Raw genomic sequence first — 24,279 nt, 5'->3', positions numbered from 1 at the left:
ACATCCGCTGTTTCGTTAGAATGTTTTTTTTCTTGTTTTCTTCCTCTAAAAACTATGTGCGTGTTATGGTCAGGTGCGTGTTATAGAGTGAAAAATACGGTAATTTGCCTTCCTCAAATGTTTTCAGGGTGAAATAGGCAGAGCAACCCATTTTGTCCTCTGAACCCAATGAAAGAGGTGAAGCTGAGATTGTAAGTTTTATGGCTCAGCCGGCATTTGAACACCAGTCTCCCTGATGAATATTGAGTTCTGCCCACTACACTAAACTGATTTTACTTAGTAATGGTATTCCTGCATTCCAGAAGAATGTTTTAAGTTTAGCCTCTTAGTACATGGTTCCTTTTTCAAAAAACAACAACAGCCACTGTGGGATAATTATTCTAAATGGCATTTTGAACCTTCCTATGTCAAGGGGGGAAAGAACTGTGCAAACTTCCATTCATGAAACAGTGCTGCAGTTGTAGACAAGCTCCAGTCGCTGTCTCCTTGCTTCTGGTGTCAAAAAAGAGAATAATCTGAGGAGCAGGCCTGCTCATTCCTTTCCATCAAATCAGAATCTGTATCCCTGTGGGGGGTACTGTGTATATGGCAGCAAGCATTGCACATTACAGTGCAAATGAGCTGGACTGCACACACAAACATGGATGAGCAGCTTTTGGGGAGTGTATGCACCATGTCCAGAAAGTTAAGCATTCTACACATAGCTTAAGTTGTATGTGTAACCTGATGCTAGCCATATCTATTTGTAAAGCAATCTCATTGGTTTCAATGAGAATTCCTAGCAAGAACGTATACTTTGGTCTCTGTCCGTACTCTTTGACAGAGGGATTTAATTGTGTTATTCATAGGACCTGATTAGATGTAAAATTTTGTTTGTTGCTAGTTATAATCTGAAAATTGTAAAGCTCGTTTTGAAGTTCCATCCTAATGAATCTGAGATGCTAAGTATGGGAGTTAAAAACCAGACTAACATTATGTACTGAAAATACATCTCTTTCCAAACCAGGGCTTAAAATAAACCACAGATTTCTCTGCAGTATAATCAGCTGATAGTGATATAACCTAGAATATCTTTTTAGTTTCCATAGGAACAGATGATAGAATGTTTGAGTCTAGGTTGAATAAATTTTTTTTTTGGGGGGGGATCCTTGCTTATCCATGTTTCTGTATTGTTGAAATCTAAAAAAAAATGTGCCCTGTTTGCAGACCAGACAGAGGTCCTGAATTTTAGCTTGGGGAGAATAGGGCTTCAAAAACTACAAATCATTTTCCTTTAGAAACTGCTTTTTCATATTAACTTAGCACACATTACTTGTAGATCATCTGTGAAGGCTGGTGTAGATTTGGCTATACTGTCACATCAAACTGCATTTGAAACTCAATGAAACACATGGTTCTGTGATACGAGGAATTTAATTAATTGAACGGTCATTATTTAGGACTTTTTAGGGAGAATCAAATAGATAAGGGGTGTTTAGGAAGGCCTTTATGATTGCCCTTTCTCAGCTTCTCCACATGCCTTTTCACTATCTGTAGCTCCATCAAAATTCTAGACTAAAATCAGAGCCCATGGTCTTTTAAACAGTTTCCAGTTATTTCTGAGGGAAGGGAAGAAAATGTTCCACATGTAAACCAACCAAAGGCATGCTTTGAATGCATATTATGCAGCAAGCCTGTGAACGCCAAGCAAGTTTGGATGTGGACATTGCTTAGATGAGAATCCTCATGTTTTGCCTTGCAGTTCCTGGAGGAAGGGCAGGTAACAAATTCAAGTAATACATAAAAAAGTGCCCTGTTTTAACAGAGCAAGATCCAGTGGACTCCTGCAGGACTTTGGAATAATTCTTAGTTTTGTTTTGGTGTGTGCAGTAATGTAACTGAAAAACACAGCAACGGGGGAAATCTACTCCAGTACTCTTGAAGTAATATAAATATGAAACAGAGAATATATGATACAGGCAAAATAATAAGCGGTTATTTTCCCCACTCTATTTTTGAGAATTTTCTGGGAATCCCAGTTCTTTTTAAGTTTTTGGTACTTTCCATTTCCCATTCAATTTGAATTGGATAAATTTAACCCTTGACAGCTTAGGAAGTTTAAAAAATAAAAATTGAAGTGGGGGTGAGCAGTGTGATGAAACAATATAGGACAACTAACTCATAATGGTTGAGAAACATATAAAGTGTGGTTTAGGTTGGCTAAGAAGTTTTATGAATATTTCAAGCAGCTGCTACAGTTGACAGCAACCACAGCTCATGAGAGTTAAAAACCTTTTAAGTATGATCAGCATTATTTTATCGTAGTTAGCTATACGTTCCTGTATGGATAATCCGTATTACAAAAAATATATATTTAACTTTTAAAACTCAGAATACCACATTTTAATATATTTATACCACTGACGTTTACTGCTAGTTCTTTCTAGTACTAGCATTTAAGAAGAGCAGTGATTTCTCACGTTTCTCTATAGCCACGTGTATTAAACTGCATCATGCAGCTCTAACAACCAAATATTTTCAGTGATTAAAAGACAAAATGTGTTTGGTCCCATGAGTCACAACAGGCTTCCTTAATGTCCACCTCTGCATAATCACCAGACAAGGCTTAAAACCTTGTCTGGTTAAAATAAAATATGATCCCCTGTTAATAGCAATTGCATTACAATGAACCAGTTAAAAACCTTGTTAAATATCTGAATTATATATTCCCTAGAAGCAAATGGTGACAGGACATTTCGGGCAGAAAAAGAGTAAGCTACCTGCAAGCATTAATAACCATGCCTTTTATTGGAAGATGCCAACCTTAACAAACATTAACCTTTGTGCTCTTGAAAAATCGTTACTCACTTACAAGTTGGTTATACTTAAGGGGAAAGTAAATTGCCTACAGTAGTTATTAAATGAGACATGAGACAAGCGGGTGTTTATCGCTCTCCTTTAAGTATTGGGACTGTACTTCTTGGAAAACGTTGTAAAAGAGCTGTGCCATAGAAGAAGAACCAAAGATAAAAATAGTTCCTGATATATACCGTATTTTTTGCTCTATAAGACTCACTTTTCCCCTCCTAAAAAGTAAGGGGAAATGTGTGTGCGTCTTATGGAGTGAATGCAGGCTGCGCAGCTATCCCAGAAGCCAGAACAGCAAGAGGGATCGCTGCTTTCGCTGCGCAGCGATCCCTCTTGCTGTTCTGGCTTCTGAGATTCAGAATATTTTTTTTCTTGTTTTCCTCCTCCAAAAACTAGGTGCGTCTTGTGATCTGGTGCGTCTTATAGAGCGAAAAATACGGTATATATTAGATTCTTTTCATTATTGCGTAGTTTAAAGGCACTTTAGCCTTAGCCACACTGACTGACTCATTTGTGGGTGCCTCAACATTGTGAGGGTAACTCTGCATCACTTAGAAACATGAAATTGGGTGTGTACATCACCCCAAATGCCCTTGTTGATATAGAAGTATCAAAAGGTAGGGACTTCCGGTCGGCGCCAGCGTTTAATGGCGGTCTCCTGCTGAGCTCTGCTCAGGGAGGCTGCTCCGTGAGTTCGGGTCTGACCGCTACGGCGAAGCGGGGACCCCTAAAATCACAGGCGCGGAAGCCTGTGAACAAGGAGACTCGGTGGGCACCTGAAGCGCCCCCCCTTACTGCGAAGGAGCCTTTTTAAAGGCTCCGGAGCGGCATCGGGTGAGAGCGCGGTGCTGAGAGTCGCAACCCAGCTCGCGGAGCGAAGCCGCGTCGCCATAACGGAGAGCGCCGATTCCTTCCTGGCATTCGGATTTGGATTTACAACTACCCGTGAGTAAGATTGGGAAATCTCCGGGATTTAAAGCAAAACGGTTTGAAAATTTGGCTGAAAACGGGAAAGAGTTAAAATAAGGAAGTCTGCCTTTCCCGGACTGCATGACAGTTAAAGCAACGATAAACAAGCTGCAATTTGACGGAAGATTGCTCTATTTATACTTAACCTAGACATTGAATCTGAACCTTCCCCCCTAGCAGCAGGAGCGGGGGGGATGAACCTGAACTAGCATTACCTGCTGGAAAGAGATGAAAGGGAAAATTACCCGCTGTTTTAAACCCTTGGGAAAGGACTGCTTTAAAAAGGACTAATTCACCGGGATTGGATACTGTCATTTGAGATTGGATACAAAGTTGGTGTATTGCAAGTTGGATACAAAGTTGAGACCTTATCTGCTACTGTTGGTGGCTGAGGATACAAAGTAACAGCTTTCTAACTGGAAAATTATTTGAAATTATTTGAAAAGTTGTGGCCATTTTTCGCTTTCTTTTTCTTTGTTTCCCTGTACTTTGAACTGTGAATTGCTCCCTCTAGAGGGCTGAGGGAAAATTTAACAGCGCAAGGAAAAAGTTAGTGGAGTTTTCCATTTGGAAACAATTCTTGTGGGAACGACCTTGGGACATGAGAGGCCAAGAGGATGAGATAAAAACAAGAGCAAAAACAAAAATTGCACAAAGGAGAAGAGGCTCTATATCAGGCCTAGCCCTTGCAGGTGTAGAAGGGCAGGAAAGAGGGATGGATACAGTGACACAAGCATTAATAAAAATTAATGAATCATTAGAGGCATTGACCAAACAAGGTACAGAAAATTCTAAACAATTAACAGAGCTATCGGAGAAGCTTGATTTGAACACTAAAAGTGTTGCATCTAATACAGAGACTATAAATAAATTAATTGAAGAAAATGTTGCAATTCGTAAGACTGCTGAAGAGGCAAAAACTATAGCCGAATCAACGCAAGTTAAATTAGAACCTATTTGCAAAAAGCTAGAGGAACATGAGGCTGCCCTGTCCTTAATAGATCTTCAGAGAAAGGAGAGGAACTTGAGACTGAGAGCCGTGCCAGAAAGTGAGCAGGACAGTTTGGCAGAGTACCTCACCAAAGAATTCTCGGATTTTTGGCAAGTGAATTTGAAAGAGGAGGAATTTAAGATAGTTACGGCCTTTAGACTGGGAAGAAGACAGAATAAAAAGAAGCCAAGGGATTGCCTGATAACTTTGAGATCTAAGGAGGAGAGAGACAAAATATTGAATTTACAATATCAAAGATCTCTGGAGATTGAAGACTCCTTTGTTCAGATTTATAAGGATATTCCTAAATATATTTTGGAAGTAAGAACCTATTATAGGGATTTGACCACCTTGTTGATGAAGAACAACATAATATACAGATGGGTGTACCCTCAAGGCCTGTCTTTCAATTATAAAGGGAAAAAAATCAAAATAAGAACAGTGCAAGATAAAGAACAGTTTCTGGAAAAAAAATCAAGAAGACCTGGTGAAGGGAGTGGTGGACCTGACTACTGAGGCTAAGGACTTAGCGGACATATCGAACTTGACATTTGGACTTCAGACCCCAACAAAGGAAGAACAACTGTTGGGGGCAGTTGGAGGAGCAACAAAGTAAGTAACAACATGGCTCTACAATTTTTAAGCTGGAATTGTAACGGTTTGAACCTTCCCAGAAAAAGACGTGAGGTTTTCCATATTTTAAAAAAGGAACAATTGGATTTGATTTGTTTGCAAGAAACCCACGTGACCAGAACACATAGAAAATTACTTGTTAATAAAAGACTGGGACAGGAATTCATTTCATCAGATAAGGTGAAAAAAAGAGGAGTGGTGATTTATGCTAAGGAAAAATTGGCCCCGAAGCTGATGTTTAAAGATGAACAAGGAAGATATTTGGCAATAGAAATACAGGTCCAAGGAGAAAAATTATTGATAATTGGGATTTATGCTCCGAACGAAGGGAAGTCAGAGTTCTTTAAGAAACTACATGAGACATTAATGGACTATTTGGATTATAATATAATCATGATGGGAGATATGAATGGAGTGGTCTCTACAAATATGGATAAAGCACTAAGACAGGTGGTTTCCAAGGATGGGAGGCTACCTAAGACTTTTTTTGAAATGACAGATAACATGGACTTGATTGACATTTGGAGAACAAGAAACCCTCTGGAGAGAGAGGGAACTTTTTTCTCCGAAGCAAAATTGACCTGGACCAGAATCGATCAAATCTGGGTAACTAGTGGAATGGCACCTAAGATAAAGAAAGTGGAAATCTGCCCAAAAACTTGCTCCGACCATAACGCTGTAAAGATGGAAATGAACACAACAACGGCTGGCTCCTTCAGATGGAGGATGAATGACTCCCTATTTAGAGATGAAGAGGTGTACAGAAAGGCCCAGAAATCTATTAAGGACTACTTTGAGATAAATCTGAAAACAGAGGTGGAAAAAAGAACAATTTGGGACGCAAGTAAAGCGGTTATGAGAGGATTTTTGATACAGCAGAATACCCTGAAAAAGAAGAGACAGAATGAAAAGAAAAACAAAATTTTGGAAAAAATAAAAGAAGGTGAAAAGAAATTGAGATCAAAGCCAAAGTCTCATGAAATTTTAAGAGAAATAAAGTTTTACCAGAGACAGTATATGGAATTGATGAACCAGGAGATAGAATGGAAAATAAAGCAAATGAGACAAAAGACATTTGAATCGGCAGATAAATGTGGGAAACTTCTGGCATGGCAACTGAAGAAGAGACAAAAGTTAAACACGGTTACAAGCCTAGAGGTTGAAGGAAAGAACATTTGTAGGCCAAATGAGATTAGAAACTGTTTTCAGAGTTATTTCAGGAAACTTTATGCACAAGGGCCGGTGGAGGAAAAAGAGATGGAAGAATTTCTTAAAAAGTATGGACTACAAAAAATATCTGATCAAAGTAGAATGATTTTGAACCAGAAAATAACTGAGCAAGAAATAGAGGGAGCCATTCAAAACATGAAATTGGGAAAATCTCCAGGACCAGATGGCCTGACTTCCAGATATTACAAAGCTTTGAAAGACTGGTTGATTCAACCGTTTAAGGAAGTCTGCAATGAAATCTTAGAGGGGAAGAAGGCACCTGAATCGTGGAAAGAAGCTTATATTACACTTATACCAAAATCTGAGAAGGAAAAGAATCAGATTAAGAACTACCGCCCTATATCATTGCTTAACGTGGATTACAAAATTTTTGCAGACATTTTGGCAAAAAGATTGAAGAGGGTTTTGGTGGGTGAGATTCATAAGGACCAGGCTGGCTTTCTCCCAGGAAGACACTTATCTGACAATGTGAGGAATATAATAGACATTATGGAACTACTTGAGAATAATATTAACACTAAGGCAGTATTAATATTTGTGGATGCTGAGAAAGCCTTTGACAATATCTCTTGGAGCTTTATGAAAAAGAATCTCAAAGGAATGGGGGTGGGTCAAGGTTTTGAGAATGGTATAGGTGCAATTTATTCTGAACAAAAAGCAAAACTAATTGTAAATAACGTGGTTACTGAACAAATTGCTGTTGAAAAAGGGACACGACAGGGGTGCCCAATATCCCCACTACTTTTTATAACTGTTCTGGAGGTTTTACTAAATATGATCAGGGGTGACCAGCTGGTTAAAGGGATTCAGGTCGGAGCCAAACAATACAAGTTGAAAGCGTTCGCAGATGATCTAGTTTTAACTTTGCAAGAGCCAGACACTAGTACAAAAAAAGTTTTGGAGACAATACAAGCCTTTGGTCGAGTGGCAGGTTTTAAGTTAAATAAACAAAAAACAAAGGTATTGGGAAAGAACCTAACAGTGGAGGAAAGAGAGAAGTTTCAGAGTGAAACTGGACTAATGGTAGCAAATAAGGTGAAATATCTAGGGGTTAATTTAACAACTAAGAATGTGAATCTATTTAAAGACAATTATGAGAAATGCTGGACAGAAATTAAGAAAGATTTGGAAATATGGTCAAATTTGAGACTCTCCTTGTTAGGCCGAATTGCTGTTATTAAGATGAATGTTTTGCCAAGAATGCTGTTTTTGTTCCAAACATTGCAGATTGTGGACAGAATGGATTGTTTCAAGAAGTGGCAGAAAGATATATCGAAATTTGTCTGGCAGGGCAAAAAGCCCAGAATAAAATTTAAAATATTAACTGATGCAAAAGAAAGAGGGGGGTTTGCCCTGCCGGACTTAAAGCTTTACTATGAAGCAGCAGCTTTTTGCTGGCTGAAAGATTGGCTACTTCTTGAGAACACAGACATTTTGGATCTAGAAGGGTTCAATAATAGATTTGGTTGGCATGCATATATATGGTATGACAAGGTAAAAATCCATAAAAGCTTCAAAAACCATATTGTAAGGAAAGCATTATATAATGTTTGGAGTCGGTATAAAGACTTATTGGAAAATAAAACCCCTAGGTGGTTGTCACCAATGGAGGCTAAGGAAGTTAAAAAACTTAATATGGAATCTAAATGGCCAAAATATTGGGAAATTGTAGAACAAGAAGGTGGAAATGTGAAATTACAGAGTTATGAGAAATTGAAGTTTAAAGTAAGAGACTGGTTACATTATTATCAGATAAATGAAGTTTTTAAACAGGACAGGAAAATCGGCTTCCAGGTGGAGAAGTCAAAATTAGAAACAGAATTGTTAGAACCCAATACGAAGAATCTGTCTAGAATGTACAACTTGCTGCTGAAATGGAATACACAGGATGAAATGGTTAAATCAGCTATGATTAAATGGGCACAGGACATTGGTCATGACATTATGTTTGCTGACTGGGAACAGTTATGGACCACCGGTATAAAATTTACGGCATGTAATGCCTTAAGAGAGAACATTATGAAAATGATTTATAGGTGGTACATGACCCCAGTCAAGCTTGCAAAAATTTACCACTTGCCCAATAATAAATGTTGGAAATGCAAGGAAACTGAAGGTACTTTCTACCACCTTTGGTGGACGTGCCCAAGGATTAAGGCCTTCTGGGAAATGATTTATAATGAAATTAAGAAGGTGCTTAAGTGTACCTTTCATAAAAAACCAGAGGCTTTTCTCCTGGGCATGGTAGGCCAATTGGTGTCAAAGAAAGATAGGATGTTTTTTATGTATGCTACAACAGCAGCGAGAGTTCTACTAGCAAAGTATTGGAAGACACAAGAACTACCCACACTGGAAGAGTGGCAGACGAAGGTGATCGATTACATGGGACTAGCAGAGATGACGAGCAGAATCCGTGACCAAGGGAAAGAGACGGCGGAAGAAGATTGGAAGAAATTTAAACTTTATCTTAAAAATACTTGCAAAACTATTGAGTGTTAAAATGTCATGGGTAAAGCATAACAGATTTGCAGCGATAAATGATTGGATAAGAGTTAAAGATAGGAATTAATAATAATTTGGACCAGGGGTTGCTGGAAAAAAAAAAGTTTAAAATAGAGATGTAGAAAAGGGGGGCATGGGGAAGTCGCTGAAATTGGGTATATGAAAAAATCTATGAAATTTTACATGTTTATATGTGTGTATGTTTGTGTCTGTCTTTTGTATTGTCTTATATTATATGTGGAAAAACCAATAAAAAATTTTATATATAAAAAAAAAAAAGTATCAAAAGGTGTTTTGCATCTCACATTTGGAATGAGAAATGCACAGTTGTATCCCAGAATGGTTAAGGTATTTCTATACCAGCTGGGGGGGAAAAAGAAAATGAAAAAAGACGGTATGCCGTCATGGAGCAAACCCAACTTGTAGAAAATGGAATTTCCATGAAATCACCACCCTGAGAATTTGTTAGCTGCCTCTGGGCTAGAAAACATACCAACCCTGAACGTTTCCTCAAAGCCATGGAACCAGCTATTGAGCCATGTACAGGCGGAAGGCTTTGGTGCTTATAGTGTCAGATGTGTGTGGCATGACTATGAAAAGACCCTTTTAAATAAATTTCCATGCAGTTGTGTCTTGAGGCTTCCTGAAGACAAATTAGGAATTATTGTTGTTGTTGTTGACGTCATCATCATCATCATCATATTTATTTATTCCCTGCCTTTTCCCCTGATGGGACTCAAAGCTAAACCACTAGTGATTTTTAAAATCCACCATGAAAATGCAATTAAATATTGATAGGATTATTATTATTTATTAAATTTATATACCGCCCTTCATATATAGATTTCTGGGCATAAAAGTACAAGATTAAAACGCAAAATACATAATAAAACAAAAACAAACCAATAAACCCCCCTTCCACATACGATATACATATATGAAAATCTGTTTAAAACATACCAAAAATTACAATACAGTATGGCAGCACCCTTTCATTAAAAGCAGTCAGTTTCCAAAAGCCTGTTGGGACAAGAAGGTCTTCACCTGCCCAAAGAAGGACAACAAGGAGGGAGCCGGTCTAGCTTCTCCATGAAGGGAGTTCTAGAGTTTGGGAGCAGCCACCAATAAGGCCCTCTCCTGCGTCTCTACCAAGCATGCCTTAGTGGGACTAAGAGAAGGGTCTTCCCCGAAGATATCAAAACCCGAGCAGATTCATTTGAGCCACTACAGTCTTTCATATAGCTTGGGCCTAAGCAGAGGATATTTTCCATTAGCTGAGCTGTATTTATTTCTTGTAAGGCAAAACTCTGAAAGTGTGCAGACTTTCATATCAGCTTACAGCATTGTCTAGTTCATGGGTAGGCAGACTAAGGCCCGGGGGCTGGATCTGGCCCAATCGCCTTCTAAATCCGGCCTGCGGACGGTTCAGGAGTCAGTGTGTTTTTACCTGAGTAGAATGTGTGCTTTTATTTAAAATGCATCTCTTGGTTATTTGTGGGGCATAGGAATTCATTCATTTTTTTATTTTTTTCAAAATATAGTCTGGCCCACCACAAGGTCTGAGGGACGGACAGTGGAATAGATTGCTGACCCCTGATCTAGTTCAACGTTTTGGCATGAAAATAGGGGCTTTTAGTCTAAAGTATTTCCCCCCAAGACCCCCTGGGGTTGCACCCCTCGCTTTCTTCCTAGTGACAGTGATATTGTCATGCGGCAATGCAACTGTTACATTGCCAGAACTGCTTATGTGACGGTGCCCCTGTTGCTAGGAAAAAAAGATTGATTTGAAGTGAGCAAGTGCCGCTGGAACTGTGAAGAGCAGGCTGTCTGAATGACAGGTGGAGGGACATGGGTCGTTCAGGGAGCTTCTCTCTGCAGTTGCCATGTCCACTATGGGGGGAAAAACCAGCCTCCCTCCAGGTTGCCGAAAAGGGGAGAAAATCAGTTTGCAAACTACCCTTCCCTAATTTGGCTCAGCTCTAGAGAAAACATAGTTTGAAGCACTCTTATTTCAGGAGTAAGTTGTCCATACTCATTGCTAAAATTCCTAGTGAGTCAGACTCTGCCTCTGGCTATGCTGTCTGCTAAGCTTCATAGCCTTTGGTGCAAAAGATCTTTTGAGTTTCAACTGTGAACCATCTGAAAGGGAAATCCTTAAGGTGATCATCTTTGAAGATGTGAGGCAGACTTCACTTTAATTACTGAAGCTATGAAGCATGCCAGGTGTTACAGTGACACCTCGGGTTAAGTACTTAATTTGTTCCGGAGGTTCGTTCTTAACCTGAAACTGTTCTTAACCTGAAGCACCACTTTAGCTATTGGGGCCTCCTGCTGCCGCCGCGCTGCCGGAGCACAATTTCTGTTCTCATCCTGAAGCAAAGTTCTTAACCTGAGGTACTATTTCTGGGTTAGCGGAGTCTGTAACCTGAAGCGTATGTAACCTGAAGCGTATGTAACCCGAGGTACCACTGTACTCACAAGTACCAGGCTTCTCCAGCTCAACAGCTTCCCTTCTAAATAAGCTTGGGTGTGAGAAATGGATGCCCCATACATTTGGTTTTGCACAAGAGCTGCTCAGCTTCAGCTTCCTGGCACTCTGATTCTTCAGTTGCTTTTCTCTCAGCTGCTGCTGCTGCTGCTGTCCAAGTTTTGCCTTGGGCCTCTTTGAAAAATGGCAGCAAATCTTTTTGATATTTGGGTTATAACTGGCATCTTCCTAGCGAGATGAGGATGGTGGGAAGTCTTATTGGGCCCTGGGGGGCCATAAATGAGAAAGAGCTTTCTCCCTTTCCTAGGTTTTATTGTTTCTGTTGATTTGGGGATATTGAGCCATGCAGGTAATGAACATGATGGGAAGGGAATGTCCCTGCCATATTGGTCACAGGGTGGGAGAGATGGAATTGCGGGGTGTAACAACATCGGTAAGAGGAAGATTGATTATGCCTTTTGGGCCTTCGTTGAGTTTCCAAACTGTCCTTCACCTACTGGTGCTAATCTTGAGTGCCAGATCAGTTTAAAAAATCTCCCTTATCCATGATTTGATTCTCAATGAGGGAGCTGGTCTGATATGAATTACTGGAACCTGGGTGGGTGGTATCAGGCTTTTCAACTATGCTGTCCTGGGTACGAGTCAATAATAGCAAAGACTTGAGGGTCAGGGAGGGGGCTGCTGTGGACTACAGGAAGTCCCTCTTCAGGCTTCCTGTCCATTTGAGTGCCGGTGCTGAGCGCCAGCAGGAGTGCTGGGAAGCAAAGTTCTCTCCAACGGCTCTGCTGTGAAAGGCCAGCCCCCCCAACTGTCATCTGGGGGCAGCTATTCCATCAGATGTAGCCCTGAGCCAACAACTGCTGATTCCTAATCCAAGATGCCAACAGTTTTCGCATTGCTGGTTTTTTTTTTAAATTTAATTCATGTAGCCAGGGGGTTCTGTTAATCCTAAGAGTTTTGTGAAAGGTGGCAAATGTTTCAAGATAGGGTATGGAATTTACTTTACCGAGAACAGATTGCAGTGCCCGTGGCAGAACTGGCATTGGTTAACCACAGCTGCCCATATTATTATATGAGGGGATTCACATTGAGCTGGTAGGCTTTTTGTGTTCCCTTACATTAGGGGAAAGAAATCACTGTTTCAGACATCGCATGCAGTAGATTGACAGCATCCTGGCACTGACTTGTCATTGCATACTGTTCTCTGCTCCCCCCCGATCTGTTCTGACTTTGCACTTAAAAACATCTGTCAGAAGAAAAACATTATTTGGCATGGGCGCATCAACTGTTTGTCCACGTATTCCCTGGACATGAAAAATGTATTACCACTTCAGATCCCTCATTGCTATATATTCCAAGCATGTCTCCAAATCAGATAAATGCTGCCACAACTGAAATCTTAAAAATTGTGGGATTGGAGAAATTGGGCTTTCTTGCAGAGGGGCTCAGAAATTATAACTCTGTGCTCTGATCAGTGGGGGCCTGGGGCTTCTTTCAATTGCTGTAGGTCTGTTGTTGTTTAGTCGTGTCCGACTCTTCGTGACCCCCTGGCGCTCCTGTCTTCCACTACCTCCTGCAGTTTGGTCAAACTCATGTTCGTTGCTTTGAGAACACTGTCCAACCATCTCGTCCTCCGTTCTCCCCTTCTCCTTGTGCCCTCAGTCTTTCCCAACATCTGGGTCTTTTCCAGGGAGTCTTCTCTTCTCATGAGGTGACCAAAGTATTGGTCACCTGTCCTTCCAGTGAGCACTCAGGGCTGATTTCCTTCAGAATGGAGAGGTTTGATCTTCTTGTAGTCCATGGGACTCTCAAGAGTCTCCTCCAGCACCATAATTCGAAAGCATCAATTCTTTGGTGATCAGCCTTCTTTATGGTCCAGCTCTCACTTCCATACATCACTACTGGGAAAACCATAGCTTTAACTATACGGACCTTTGTCAGAAAGCTGATGTCTCTGCTTTTTAAGATGCTGTCTAGGTTAGAGTCAGGTAATGGGAGGAGGGCAGATCTCATCTCCCTACTTGCTTGTTTTGTTTGTTTCATCACTTCATATACCTAACATTGTGGTTTCTAAATAAAGTACAATGACGTTGCAAAAAAATGAAAACATTAAATTAAATTAGCTTAACATCAGAAAAGCTTGCTCTAAATGCCTGCTAAAATAAGTGTCTTCGCTAAACACCGGAAACTCAACAGGAAGTGGGCATCTTCTGGAACAGGCCCATTAACAACCATGCTGTGCCAGACAATTTTAATCAAGCCTTGGGTTCATTTCCCAGTGACTTCAGAAATTATAACCATAAGCATATTATATGATGGATGTCAGGGTATTCCATGAAATGGTCCACTATGTCGGGGTGGCCAACTCCCAAGAGACTGCGATCTACTCACAGAGTTAAAAACTGGCAGTGGTCTACCCCATTTTGGGGGGTTCAGGTCAAAGTTGTTGAGTTTTTTTTAGGAAGGACGAAGGCCTATTTTCTAGGGATCTGGGCCAAAGTTATTAGGCTTTTGTTAGGGAGGAGGAAGGTCCATTTTTAGGGGTTCAGGTCATACTTAGCGAGCTTTTTTTTTACAGAAAAAGAAAAGCGCGCTTTTTTGGGGGGTGCAGGGCTAAAATGTTTAGCTTTTTTAGGGGAGCCAAAGTTGTTGAGCTTCTTTGGTGGGAGCCAGTGATCTACCAGTGATCTACCACAGACGTCCAGTGATCTACCGGTAGATCTACCTGTTGGACGTGCCTGCACTATGTGATACCAATTTTATCCTATGCGTCACAAAGAGAACCTTCTAAGCCAAAATAAGGTATGATGGTTTGGAATTAGTTTCTGGTTCAGAGGACGCAAACAAACCATCATTTTTCATTTGGATTTAGCAGCAAATTTTGCCAAGTGCTAAACAACAAACTAAGAAGGAGGTCACTTGTACATACAAGGACAAGAAAGGGACAACTGTAGCTTATTTCCAGTCTTCCAAATGATGGTTCAGCAGATTGTCTGAAGTGAACATACTTACCTTAGAATTTACACCCTTCTGTGTTCCATTAGGTAAATCTCTCACTGAGTTATCAAAAGCAACAGTTTCTTATAGCACTCTATAAAGAGTAAAAATTCATAAAGTTATAAGCTGATCGATCGGTCATCCTTTTCCTATGCTCCACCATGTACACTGAAGAACATTCCAGGTAATAACCTCTAAAAACATTAAACAAAGACCTAAAACCATGGAAAAGAAAGTGTGTGTGTGTGTGTGTGTGTGTGTGTGTGTGATATCATACAGTTAAAAACCAGTTTGTATTCTATTTAATACAACAAATACCACAGGTACTGATATACCATATTTTTTGCCCTATAGGACGCACTTTTCCCCCTCCAAAAATGAAGGGGAAATGTGTGTGCGTCCTATGGGGCGAATGCAGGCTTTCGCTGAAGCCTGGAGAGCGAGAGGGGTTGGTGCTTCAGGAAGCTATCCGCAAGCCGTGGGAGAGCTGTGCGAAGTCCCGCAACTCTCCCACGGCTTTTGGAGAGCTGCCTGTTCTGGGGGCTGGGGTCGGGAGAAGCTCAGGCTTCCCCAGCCCCGCTCCAGGGGGGAAATATATATTTTTTCTTTATTCCCCCCCCCCAAAAAAAACCTAGGTGCGCCCTATGGGCCAAAAAATACGGTAAATAAAATAAAATAAAATTGTAAGTAAGCAAAATTGAAGGCTTGGTGATTTAAAAGAGAGATAAAAAGTCTATGTACATCCAGTAGTTAAGAATAACTGCCATGTTTTGTAGGCTGTTGTGCAAAATTTTGCAACTAGTTTTGCAGCCTCTGGTTTTCAATCTTCTAGAATTTTGGACATTCTTCTATTATTATTTTTTAAAGATATTTATTAGGGTTTTACAAAATAGAAAAAGAAAAAAGAAAACATACAAATAAAAAACAATTCCATCTTTCCATCACATTCTTTCATTTGCTTGATTCCCGGACCTCCTCAAACCTCCCTTTTTGTATTCCAGTTTAATTTGTTAGTTCAGCAAATCCTTCCCCTCTTTACTTATCCTAATCTTTAATCTTAAAATAATGTAACATTAGATTTTTGTCTATTAATAGTCCAATTTTTTCATACTCCTTATAGCATTATAGCTAAAAACCACATAACTTTTCATCCAACATCATTCTAACATTCATTAATTTTACAGTATTTCTGTAAATAGTCTTTAAATTTCTTCCAATCTTCTTCCACCGACTCTTCTCCCTGGTCTCGGATTCTGCCGGTCATTTCTGCCAATTCCATGTAGTCCATCACCTTCATCTGCCATTCTTCCAGGGTGGGTAGATCTTGAGTCTTCCAATACTTTGTGATAAGTATTCTTGCTGCTGTCGTAGCATACATAAAGAAAGTTCTATCCTTCTTTGGCACCAATTGGCCGACAATGCCCAGGAGAAAGGCCTCTGGTTTCTTCAGGAAGGTATATTTAAATACCTTTTTCATTTCATTATATCATCTCCCAGAAAACCTTAATCCTTGGGCATGTCCACCAAAGGTGAAAGAATGTACCTTCTGTTTCTTTACATTTCCAACATTTGTTATCGGGCAAATGATAAATTTTTGCCAGCTTGTCTGGGGTCATGTACCACCTGTATATCATTTTCATAATATTCTCTCTTAAGGCATTGCATGCCGTAAAGTTCATACCTGTGGTCCATAACTGTTCCCAGTCAGCAAACATAATATTATGTCCAACATCTTGTGCCCACTTAATCATAGCAGATTTCACCGTTTCATCCTGTGTATTCCATTTCAACAGCAAGTTATACATCCTTGTCAAAATCTTAGTTTTGGGCTCTAACAGTTCTGTTTCCAATTTTGATTTTTCCACCTGGAATCCAATTTTTTTGTCCTGATTATATGCCTCCATTATTTGATAATAATGAAGCCAATCTCGCACTTTATTCTTTAGTTTTTCATAACTCTGCAATTTCAATTTGTCTCCTGCTTGTTCCAAAATTTCCCAATATTTCGGCCATTTGGCCTCCATATTGAGCTTTTTCTGAGCCTTCGCTTCCATCGGTGACAGCCACCTTGGGGTTTTATTTTCAAGTAAATCTTTATATCTTATCCAGACATTAAATAGTGCTTTCCTGACAATATGTTTTTTAAATGCTTTATGTGCTTTGACCTTATCATACCACAGATATGCATGCCAACCAAATACATTGTTAAAGCCTTCCAAATCCAAAATGTCTGGCAGGGCAAATCCACCTCTTTCCTTTGCATCCGTTAAAATTTTAAAATTTATTCTGGGCTTCTTGCCCTGCCAGACAAATCTAGAAATATCTCTCTGCCACTTCTTGAAACAACCCATTTAGAATTTTGGACATTCTTCTAAGCCATGGGTAGGCAAACTAAGGCCCAGGGGCTGGATCCGGCCCAATCGCCTTCTAAATCCGGCCCGCGGACGGTCTGGGAATCAGCGTGTTTTTACATGAGTAGAATGTGTGCTTTTATTTAAAATGCATCTCTGGGTTATTTGTTTTTGGGTTTTTTTCCATTTCAAAATATAGTCCGGCCCCCCACAAGGTCTGAGGTACAGTGGACCGGCCCCTGCTGAAAAAGTTTGCTGTTCTAATCAATGGGGCAAATTATTAATAGAAACCGCATCTCTTTTCCTCTTTTAATCTAGTAGCCATCTAATAAAGCAAAACAAATATATCTGAGTTCCTCTACAAAGATGCACAAGTTTGACGGCCAAATATTTCTGTGAGTGTTAGCCTTAAATGTCCAGGTTGCACTAAGTGGATTCTAAACATTGTCTTAAGTAGTGTTCTGATCATTCCCAAATGTATGAACTATTCCATATCTAGAAAGGTGAAGCCCGGGGGGGTGGGGGAGGCTGGGGAATTTTCAGGTCCCCCTCCGCTGCCCTTACAACCCTTCTCTATCCTCATCTATGTTAGATAGATGTCTGTCCTTATCTATCTTTAAATTACTCCATATTCCTTTGCAGTCACAGGCTTCAGTGAATGCTTTTCTGTTCTAAGGTAAAGGTAAAGGGACCCCTGACCATTAGGTCCAGTCGTGACCGACTCTGGGGTTGCGGCCCTCATCTCGCTTTATTGGCCGAGGGAGGCGGCGTACAGCCAGCATGACTAAGCCGCTTCTGGCGAACCAGAGCAACGCACGGAAACGCCGTTTACCTTCCCGCCGAAGCGGTACCTATTTATCTACTTGCACTGGCATGTTTTTGAACTGCTAGGTTGGCAGGAGCAGGGACTGAGCAATGGGAGCTCACCCCGTCGCGGGGATTCGAACCGCCGACCTTCTGATCAGCAAGTCCTAGGCTCTGTTTAACCCACAGCACCACCCGCGTCCCTTTGCGATGTTCTACTAGAGTCTTGGGGGAAATCTGGGACTTGGAAATTACTCGAGTTCTTTATAAGTTGCAATAGGAGAGGAGTGGACTGCATGTGAACAGCTCACCCGCTGGCATTTTTTGAAGTAATTCCCCCCTGTTTCCCTGCTGATCTTTCGGTGCTTCTGTAGCCACACGCCCCAATTAGGTTTTTCTGTTGTCGTTGCTACAAGTTACATTTTTAAAATAGAAATGGAGAAGGCGAAAGTAGCGACTGTTGCAAGCAAGTACCGCAGAAACCTGTCACGACAACAGCATTTCAAACGAAAGAGAATCATGAGCTGTTTAAAAAGTAATGTTGCTTGCCAGATTTTCAGCATCTACTCTGACGGTAGAGCTAGGGGAGGAGGACTGGGATAGGCAGATACTCAGTGAGTACAGTACTTGATCTCACCCCTCCCTCTTTTTCAGCATAATTAAACAAAGAAGTTGGGATTCTGTTTTAACTATGTTAAATTGTCCATATGGCATGTTACAAGTTGGACTTAAATAACTCACTCGGGGGAAACAGGTCATTGACAGCACCATAACTTGTGGCCCCGAGGGCTAGAGATCCGTGAGTTCAGTACTGGAATTAATCTTCGGTGCATTTGTGTGATCTTTCCAGTGTGTTTTACTGGCTCATATACAAAGCATAGAAAATCCAACACGTAGAAGAATGGTGTTCACAAATGTCTGAAAATGCTTTCACGCTCAGCTTCTCTCAAAGCCGTAACCTCCCATATAGTCTTAAGAGCCCAGGTTGTACTATCATAATGCACAAAAGGGTTCGTGATCTAGGCATCTTACAAAGGTTATGGCATTTCCCAAACTACCAGTCTTATGAGCAACTGTTGGGGTTCTTAAGGGGTGGCAGGCCACCAAAATTCCTTTCTGGAGCTAGATATTACCTCATAAGGCAGTGATGGCCAAACTTGGCCTTCCAGCTGTTTTGGGACTACAACTCCCAAGATCCCTAGCTAACAGGACCAGTGGTCAGGGATGATGGGAATTGTAGTCCCAAAACAGCTGGAGGGCCAAGTTTGGCCATCACTGTCATAAGGTATATGAATGAAACAAGAATATCTGTTGGAGCCTAGGGTGCATAATTCCCAACTACCCAATCTGGCAGACTTTGAGGGGCCTAAAACCCTTTCTGACCATCCCAGAAAAAGTGTTTAAAATGGGTCACTTAAATACATCATAAGGCATGTCGTTAAAACTGTTAATACGTAACAGGGGCCATCTTCCTACATTTTGAGTTGTTTAATCTGACTCGTCTTGGCCAACTGGGGGGTCCAATTTCCCCCCTATCATGCTCGCCTGCCCATCAGCTCATGCAACCGCACTTGGATCATGTAGCCAATGTAGCAGGATTGGTCTTGGAGGTGTGAGAGAGCTTTCTGCAGGGAACTTTGTTTCACAACAATACTCAGTGCTGAGCAGGACCCCGATTATTATTTTTTTAATAAGACATTTTTGGGAACAGTTTATTAAAGCAACCAAGAGGAAATAAGCTGAACTCTTCTGGAAATAAAGTGATGCAAGACAAGCCAGCAGTTTGCTTCCCTGCCCTTCAGGAACACCCCCTTCAGACAAATGCTTTTTTCCTCCTTTCCTTAGCCCTCGCCTCAAGGACTAAACCAAGAGGTTGGAGAAAGGGGAAACCAAAAGTAGTTTCAGACACAGATAAAAAGGCACAAACATTTTAAGGATAAACTGGAAGAGGTTCTCGGGAGAAGCTAGAGGTGTTCTTCAGCCACTCAGAACCATCTGCACCAACACTTCATAGTTAATGCAGCCATTGCTGTCTTCATGGCTGGCCACAAGCATCTCTACTTCTTCCTCAGTCATCTTCGCCCCTAGGGTGACAAGCACATGGCGTATCTCTGCTCCCATGACCGTCCCATTGCCCTCCGTCTCAAAGACCCTCAGGCCCTCCACATAATCCTCAAAGCAGCCTTGATCCTTGTTCTTGGCAGTGGTCCACATCATGGGCAGGAACTGCTCAAAGCTCAGTGTCTTTGCATTCATTTCATCACTCTTGGGGTTCCCCAGAACTTTCATGACTTCAGCATTGGTAGGATTGTGGCCAAGGGCTCTCATGATATCGCCACACTGGCTGTACAGGATCTTTCCATCTCCAGTTCTGTCAAAGAGCTGTAAAGCCTCCTTGAAGTCAGCGGTCTGGTCTTCCGAGAAGTCACACATAATTCCGGCTGCTCACAGTTCCTCTTGCCTGGCGCGAGCAGGACCCCTGATACGATGTGAGGGTGATGCTGTGCAGCCTAGGTACATGTGAGAGCTCTCTTGCACCTAAACCTGCTTCGTTTGGCCCCACATGTAGCAGTCAGCAGTGCACTGCTAACTAGAAGGGTATTTTTTCCTTCAGAAGGAAGAAGGAGCAGAAATGTTCTCTTTAGCAGCACCTTCTATCTTCTACTTGCTTTGAGGTCCCAACTAAAGGACTTCAAAGCACCAAATCTCCCATGTCCCCGGTGGGAGATCCCATGCACCCTGGAAGGTTCCCCATCTTTGATTTATCCTGACCGTTTAAGCAATCAGAAGTTTTGAAATATGTAAATACTTCAGCAAACTATTAAAACACAGCTCCTAGAAAGCCTGCCGAAATAGAAAAATGTAAATTTCCCACCAGAAGGCAAGCCAGGCAGCCCTCCACACGAAAGATGGCCTGGTCCAGTGGTGGGGAACCTATGGCCCTGCAGATGTTGATGGATCTTCCCCAGCCAATGGTCAAGGATGAATGGCCAATGGTCAAGGGTGAAGAGAGTTGGAGTTTAGCAACATCTGCAGGGCCACATGTTCCTCATGCTTGGCTTAGTCCTTCATGGTGGTAGAGCAGAGGTCGGCAGCCTAAGCCCCATGGCCGGATCCGTGGATTGGCGTGGGGATTCTGTGGTTGTTGTTTTTCAGGCACGGGCGCCACCCCCCCGCTGACATTTCCCCCCCTCTCCCTCACCGCGGTGGAACCTCCTCCTTCCTCCTGGTGTAGCCAATCACTAGCCAATCGCCCTGGCCAATGGGCAAGCAGCGGCTGCGCGTGGCCGAGAGGAGGAAGGGGGCACATTTCCAGCAGCCCCTTATTGGAGCAAGTTGTTTGCTGCCACTGCTCGTGCCGCCGCCACCACAGCTCCTGTGCCTGCCCTTGCGAGCGGCAGAGGCTGTCGGCAGCGGCGGAGGAACGAGTAGCCTGAAAGTAGTCCTTTCGGGCTGCTGTTCCTCTGCCACCGCCTCTGCCGCTGTCGTCGCTGGAGGAGGAGGAACGAACAGCCTGAAAGCAGCCCCTTTTTTTGCCCACCAGACGGTTTGTGGTGTGGTGAACCAGCCCACCCCCCAGAAAGCTTGCTGACCCCTGTGGTAGAGGGACAGAGCCTCAGGAGCTAACCTCCATGTTTACACGGACTTGTATAGGAGGAGACAGCTCTTAAGATACTTTGCCAAAACCTGTAGTTCAAGCTATATACTGTTTGTTCAACGTTTTCATCCCACCCAAATAAATAAAACAGAAATGAATAAGACCAGTTCCTACACCCCAGTTTGAGTGGGAATGTCAGCTTGTGTGGGACAGTGAATTGAGAACGATCACGCAGTCATGTGTCGGCCTTCAGTCAACAGCCCAACTGTAAAAGTGCATTTTCATTTGCTTTCATGAATTGATAAGGCCATTTTGCCCTATGTATGTTGGTTAGTGTAATCTAAATGAACAATGAGGATTTCATTTGTTTTCCAGTGTTTTTCATTTCTTCTCAGGCTAGTGAGATTCTCCATCCTATTACTCCCAAGCCTTTATGTCACTTTTTCAACAAAAATGGAGAGGCATGGTTTGTATGTCTGTGTAGTAGGTGTCTGTGACTCATAAATTCAAATTTAGAACGAAAGGTTTAGGGAGTGGATAATGGGGCATTTGCAAATACTGGTCTGTTCTTTTCCATGCTGCTTAGCAAATACCTCTTCGTGCTTCAGTATTCATGTGTAAGAATTCATTGTTCCCAAAACTCCTTCCATTTCCCCCACTCTACTTTTGTGATACCTTCCTTTCCTCCCCCACCTGCAAAATAGGTAAGCCTCTCTAGTTTAATCATAACAACATTCATCTGTTTTTGTGATTAAAAATATCAGAGAAATCACTGATTTTAAAAAATAATTGTTTTAACTATAGTAACTTTTAAAAAACTTTTTATTCAATTTAGCAGTTGATTTTCTTGGAGAACTTGTTGGGAAATGCTTGCATATATATTCCATGTCCTAGTCTTGCCCAGATTTGCTTTCCTTTTTGCCCAGGGGTTAATCTGCACTGCCCCGGGCACACTGCCTGAAAAATGTTAAGAATGAGACAGCTTCCCTAAGAAATATTGGCTTACAGTCTGCTTTAGAGATATTGCTTTAGAGAGTATTAAAAGTAGGATCCCGTTCTGATCTAAAAGCTACACAAAACCTTTCCTGACATGAGCAGTGTCTATTTATAGATAGATGAACAAACACATTTTTTCAGCTTATTCATGAAGGCAAGTTTGTGTAATCATCTTAGCATTACATGAAATACAAATATGCAGCTGGATGTTCAATGAAATGAGATTTTTATTAACACTCCTCACCCCAATTCCAAAGAGAAATATAATTAGTAACTCTCTTAGCATCCCACATGAGGCAAGCAGGCAGGTCTGTCTGCTGTGCTTCATGTTGATTTATCATCCTAACTAATTAATTTATACCTTGTCTCATCTCTGCAGTCAAGGTGGTATAAATACAGCAAAAACAAATCGCCAAATATTATGTGCTTGGGTCTGCATGGGCATAGCTGGTTCTTTAGTGGCTGCTTTTAAGATGTGTTTCATCTCCAGTCATTTAGTTACCAGTCATAGCTTGGAATGACATTGTAAAGGTAAAGGTAAAGGTACCCCTGCCCGTACGGGCCAGTCTTGACAGACTCTAGGGTTGTGCGCTCATCTCACTCTATAGGCCGGGAGCCAGCGCTGTCCGCAGACACTTCTGGGTCACGTGGCCAGCGTGACAAGCTGCATCTGGCGAGCCAGCGCAGCACACGGAACGCTGTTTACCTTCCCGCTGGTAAGCGGTCCCTATTTATCTACTTGCACCTGGGGGTGCTTTCGAACTGCTAGGTTGGCAGGCGCTGGGACCGCACGACGGGAGCGCACCCCGCCGCGGGGATTCGAACCGCCGACCATGCGATTGGCAAGTCCTAGGCGCTGAGGTTTTACCCACAGCGCCACCCGCGTCCCTAGATGTGTTTCATCTCCAATCATTTAGTTACTAGTCATAGCTTGGAATGACATTGTAGTTCTGTGTTTTAGCAATGGTGTCCCTTTCTTGTATAATTGCACTAGACCCTGGAACTGCTTTCGAAAGCAGCTCAGTGCTATGAGTTGTGATGTTATGCAGTAGCTGCTGCTACCCAAGTTCTGACCAATACTTCCTGACCTTGCACCTCACCAAAGATGAAGCACATCCTCAAATTCTCCCCGCTTTTACATGAAATACACACACTCCTACCAGGCATAAAGAGTAGAGCTTTGTTTGCCTCGTCCATTGATTTATATTCCTGTGTAGTTTACTCCAGTAATTTAATCTGGCAACCTCTGTATTTCTCTGGCTCATTTCAAAAATAAGGTTTATAATTGTTAAAGCTCATCCCTTCCTGATAAGATGTATTGTGTTAAATTATTTTCTCCCCCAGTCTATGTAATTCCATTTGTGTCTTGGGCTGTTGACTGTTTGATTGTTAACAGGTTCTGAAGTAATTAAATTAGGTGAGCTATGATTACATGTGCAGCATTAGTAGACCACATCTGTGTACAGCAGAGTCAAAACTCTGTCAGATGACCCTTGAGGTCCCGCAAAGGGAAAATAATATAATTCTTCTTCCTTTTTCTCCTTGGGTTGATAATCTGATTTCACTTATTTATTCTACTGCATGATCCCCTTTAGACCTATACATTCTCCATCTTGTTTTCTCTCCAGGCTCCTCATTAAATTCTGAATAATTGCATATTGAGGCAGAAGTGCTCTTGGTGAAATTTATGCCACATGCACAAGATTACATCTTTGTACTCCATATTAATCTTTGCTCAAATCATTAATGTAAATGAGAACCCTAAGTTTGTCTTTCTCCCTATGTGTGAATAGAATTGGTTGGGAGGGGGGTGGGAATGCTCCTGTATTATTTCTTTGACTTTTTGACAAAGTAGGTAAAGAGCTTGAATGCT

General features: G+C 41.6%; 2 protein-coding genes across 6 annotated transcripts in view; one reads left to right on the top strand and one right to left on the bottom strand.

Annotated features, from left to right (window-relative positions):
- The window catches only part of COG5 (component of oligomeric golgi complex 5), a 178,509-nt gene that overhangs the window by 84,680 nt on the left and 69,550 nt on the right, over positions 1–24,279 (top strand). The gene's annotated exons all lie outside the window — the stretch shown is intronic.
- On the bottom strand, positions 19,495–20,281 carry LOC128422312 (myosin light polypeptide 6-like). The gene has a single exon (XM_053406189.1). It carries the CDS (start codon positions 20,243–20,245, stop codon positions 19,790–19,792), a length of 456 nt encoding a protein of 151 aa, XP_053262164.1. The 5' UTR covers positions 20,246–20,281; the 3' UTR covers positions 19,495–19,789.

This window comes from Podarcis raffonei, chromosome 10, assembly GCF_027172205.1.
Source record: "Podarcis raffonei isolate rPodRaf1 chromosome 10, rPodRaf1.pri, whole genome shotgun sequence".
Classification (NCBI taxonomy): Eukaryota; Metazoa; Chordata; class Lepidosauria; order Squamata; family Lacertidae; genus Podarcis; species Podarcis raffonei.
This window is presented reverse-complemented; position numbering and strand designations above follow the sequence as displayed.

What these genes read in the sequence shown, in the direction of transcription:
- LOC128422312 (XM_053406189.1), bottom strand. Translation starts at nt 20,245, where the DNA reads ATGTGTGACTTCTCGGAAGACCAGACCGCTGACTTCAAGGAGGCTTTA.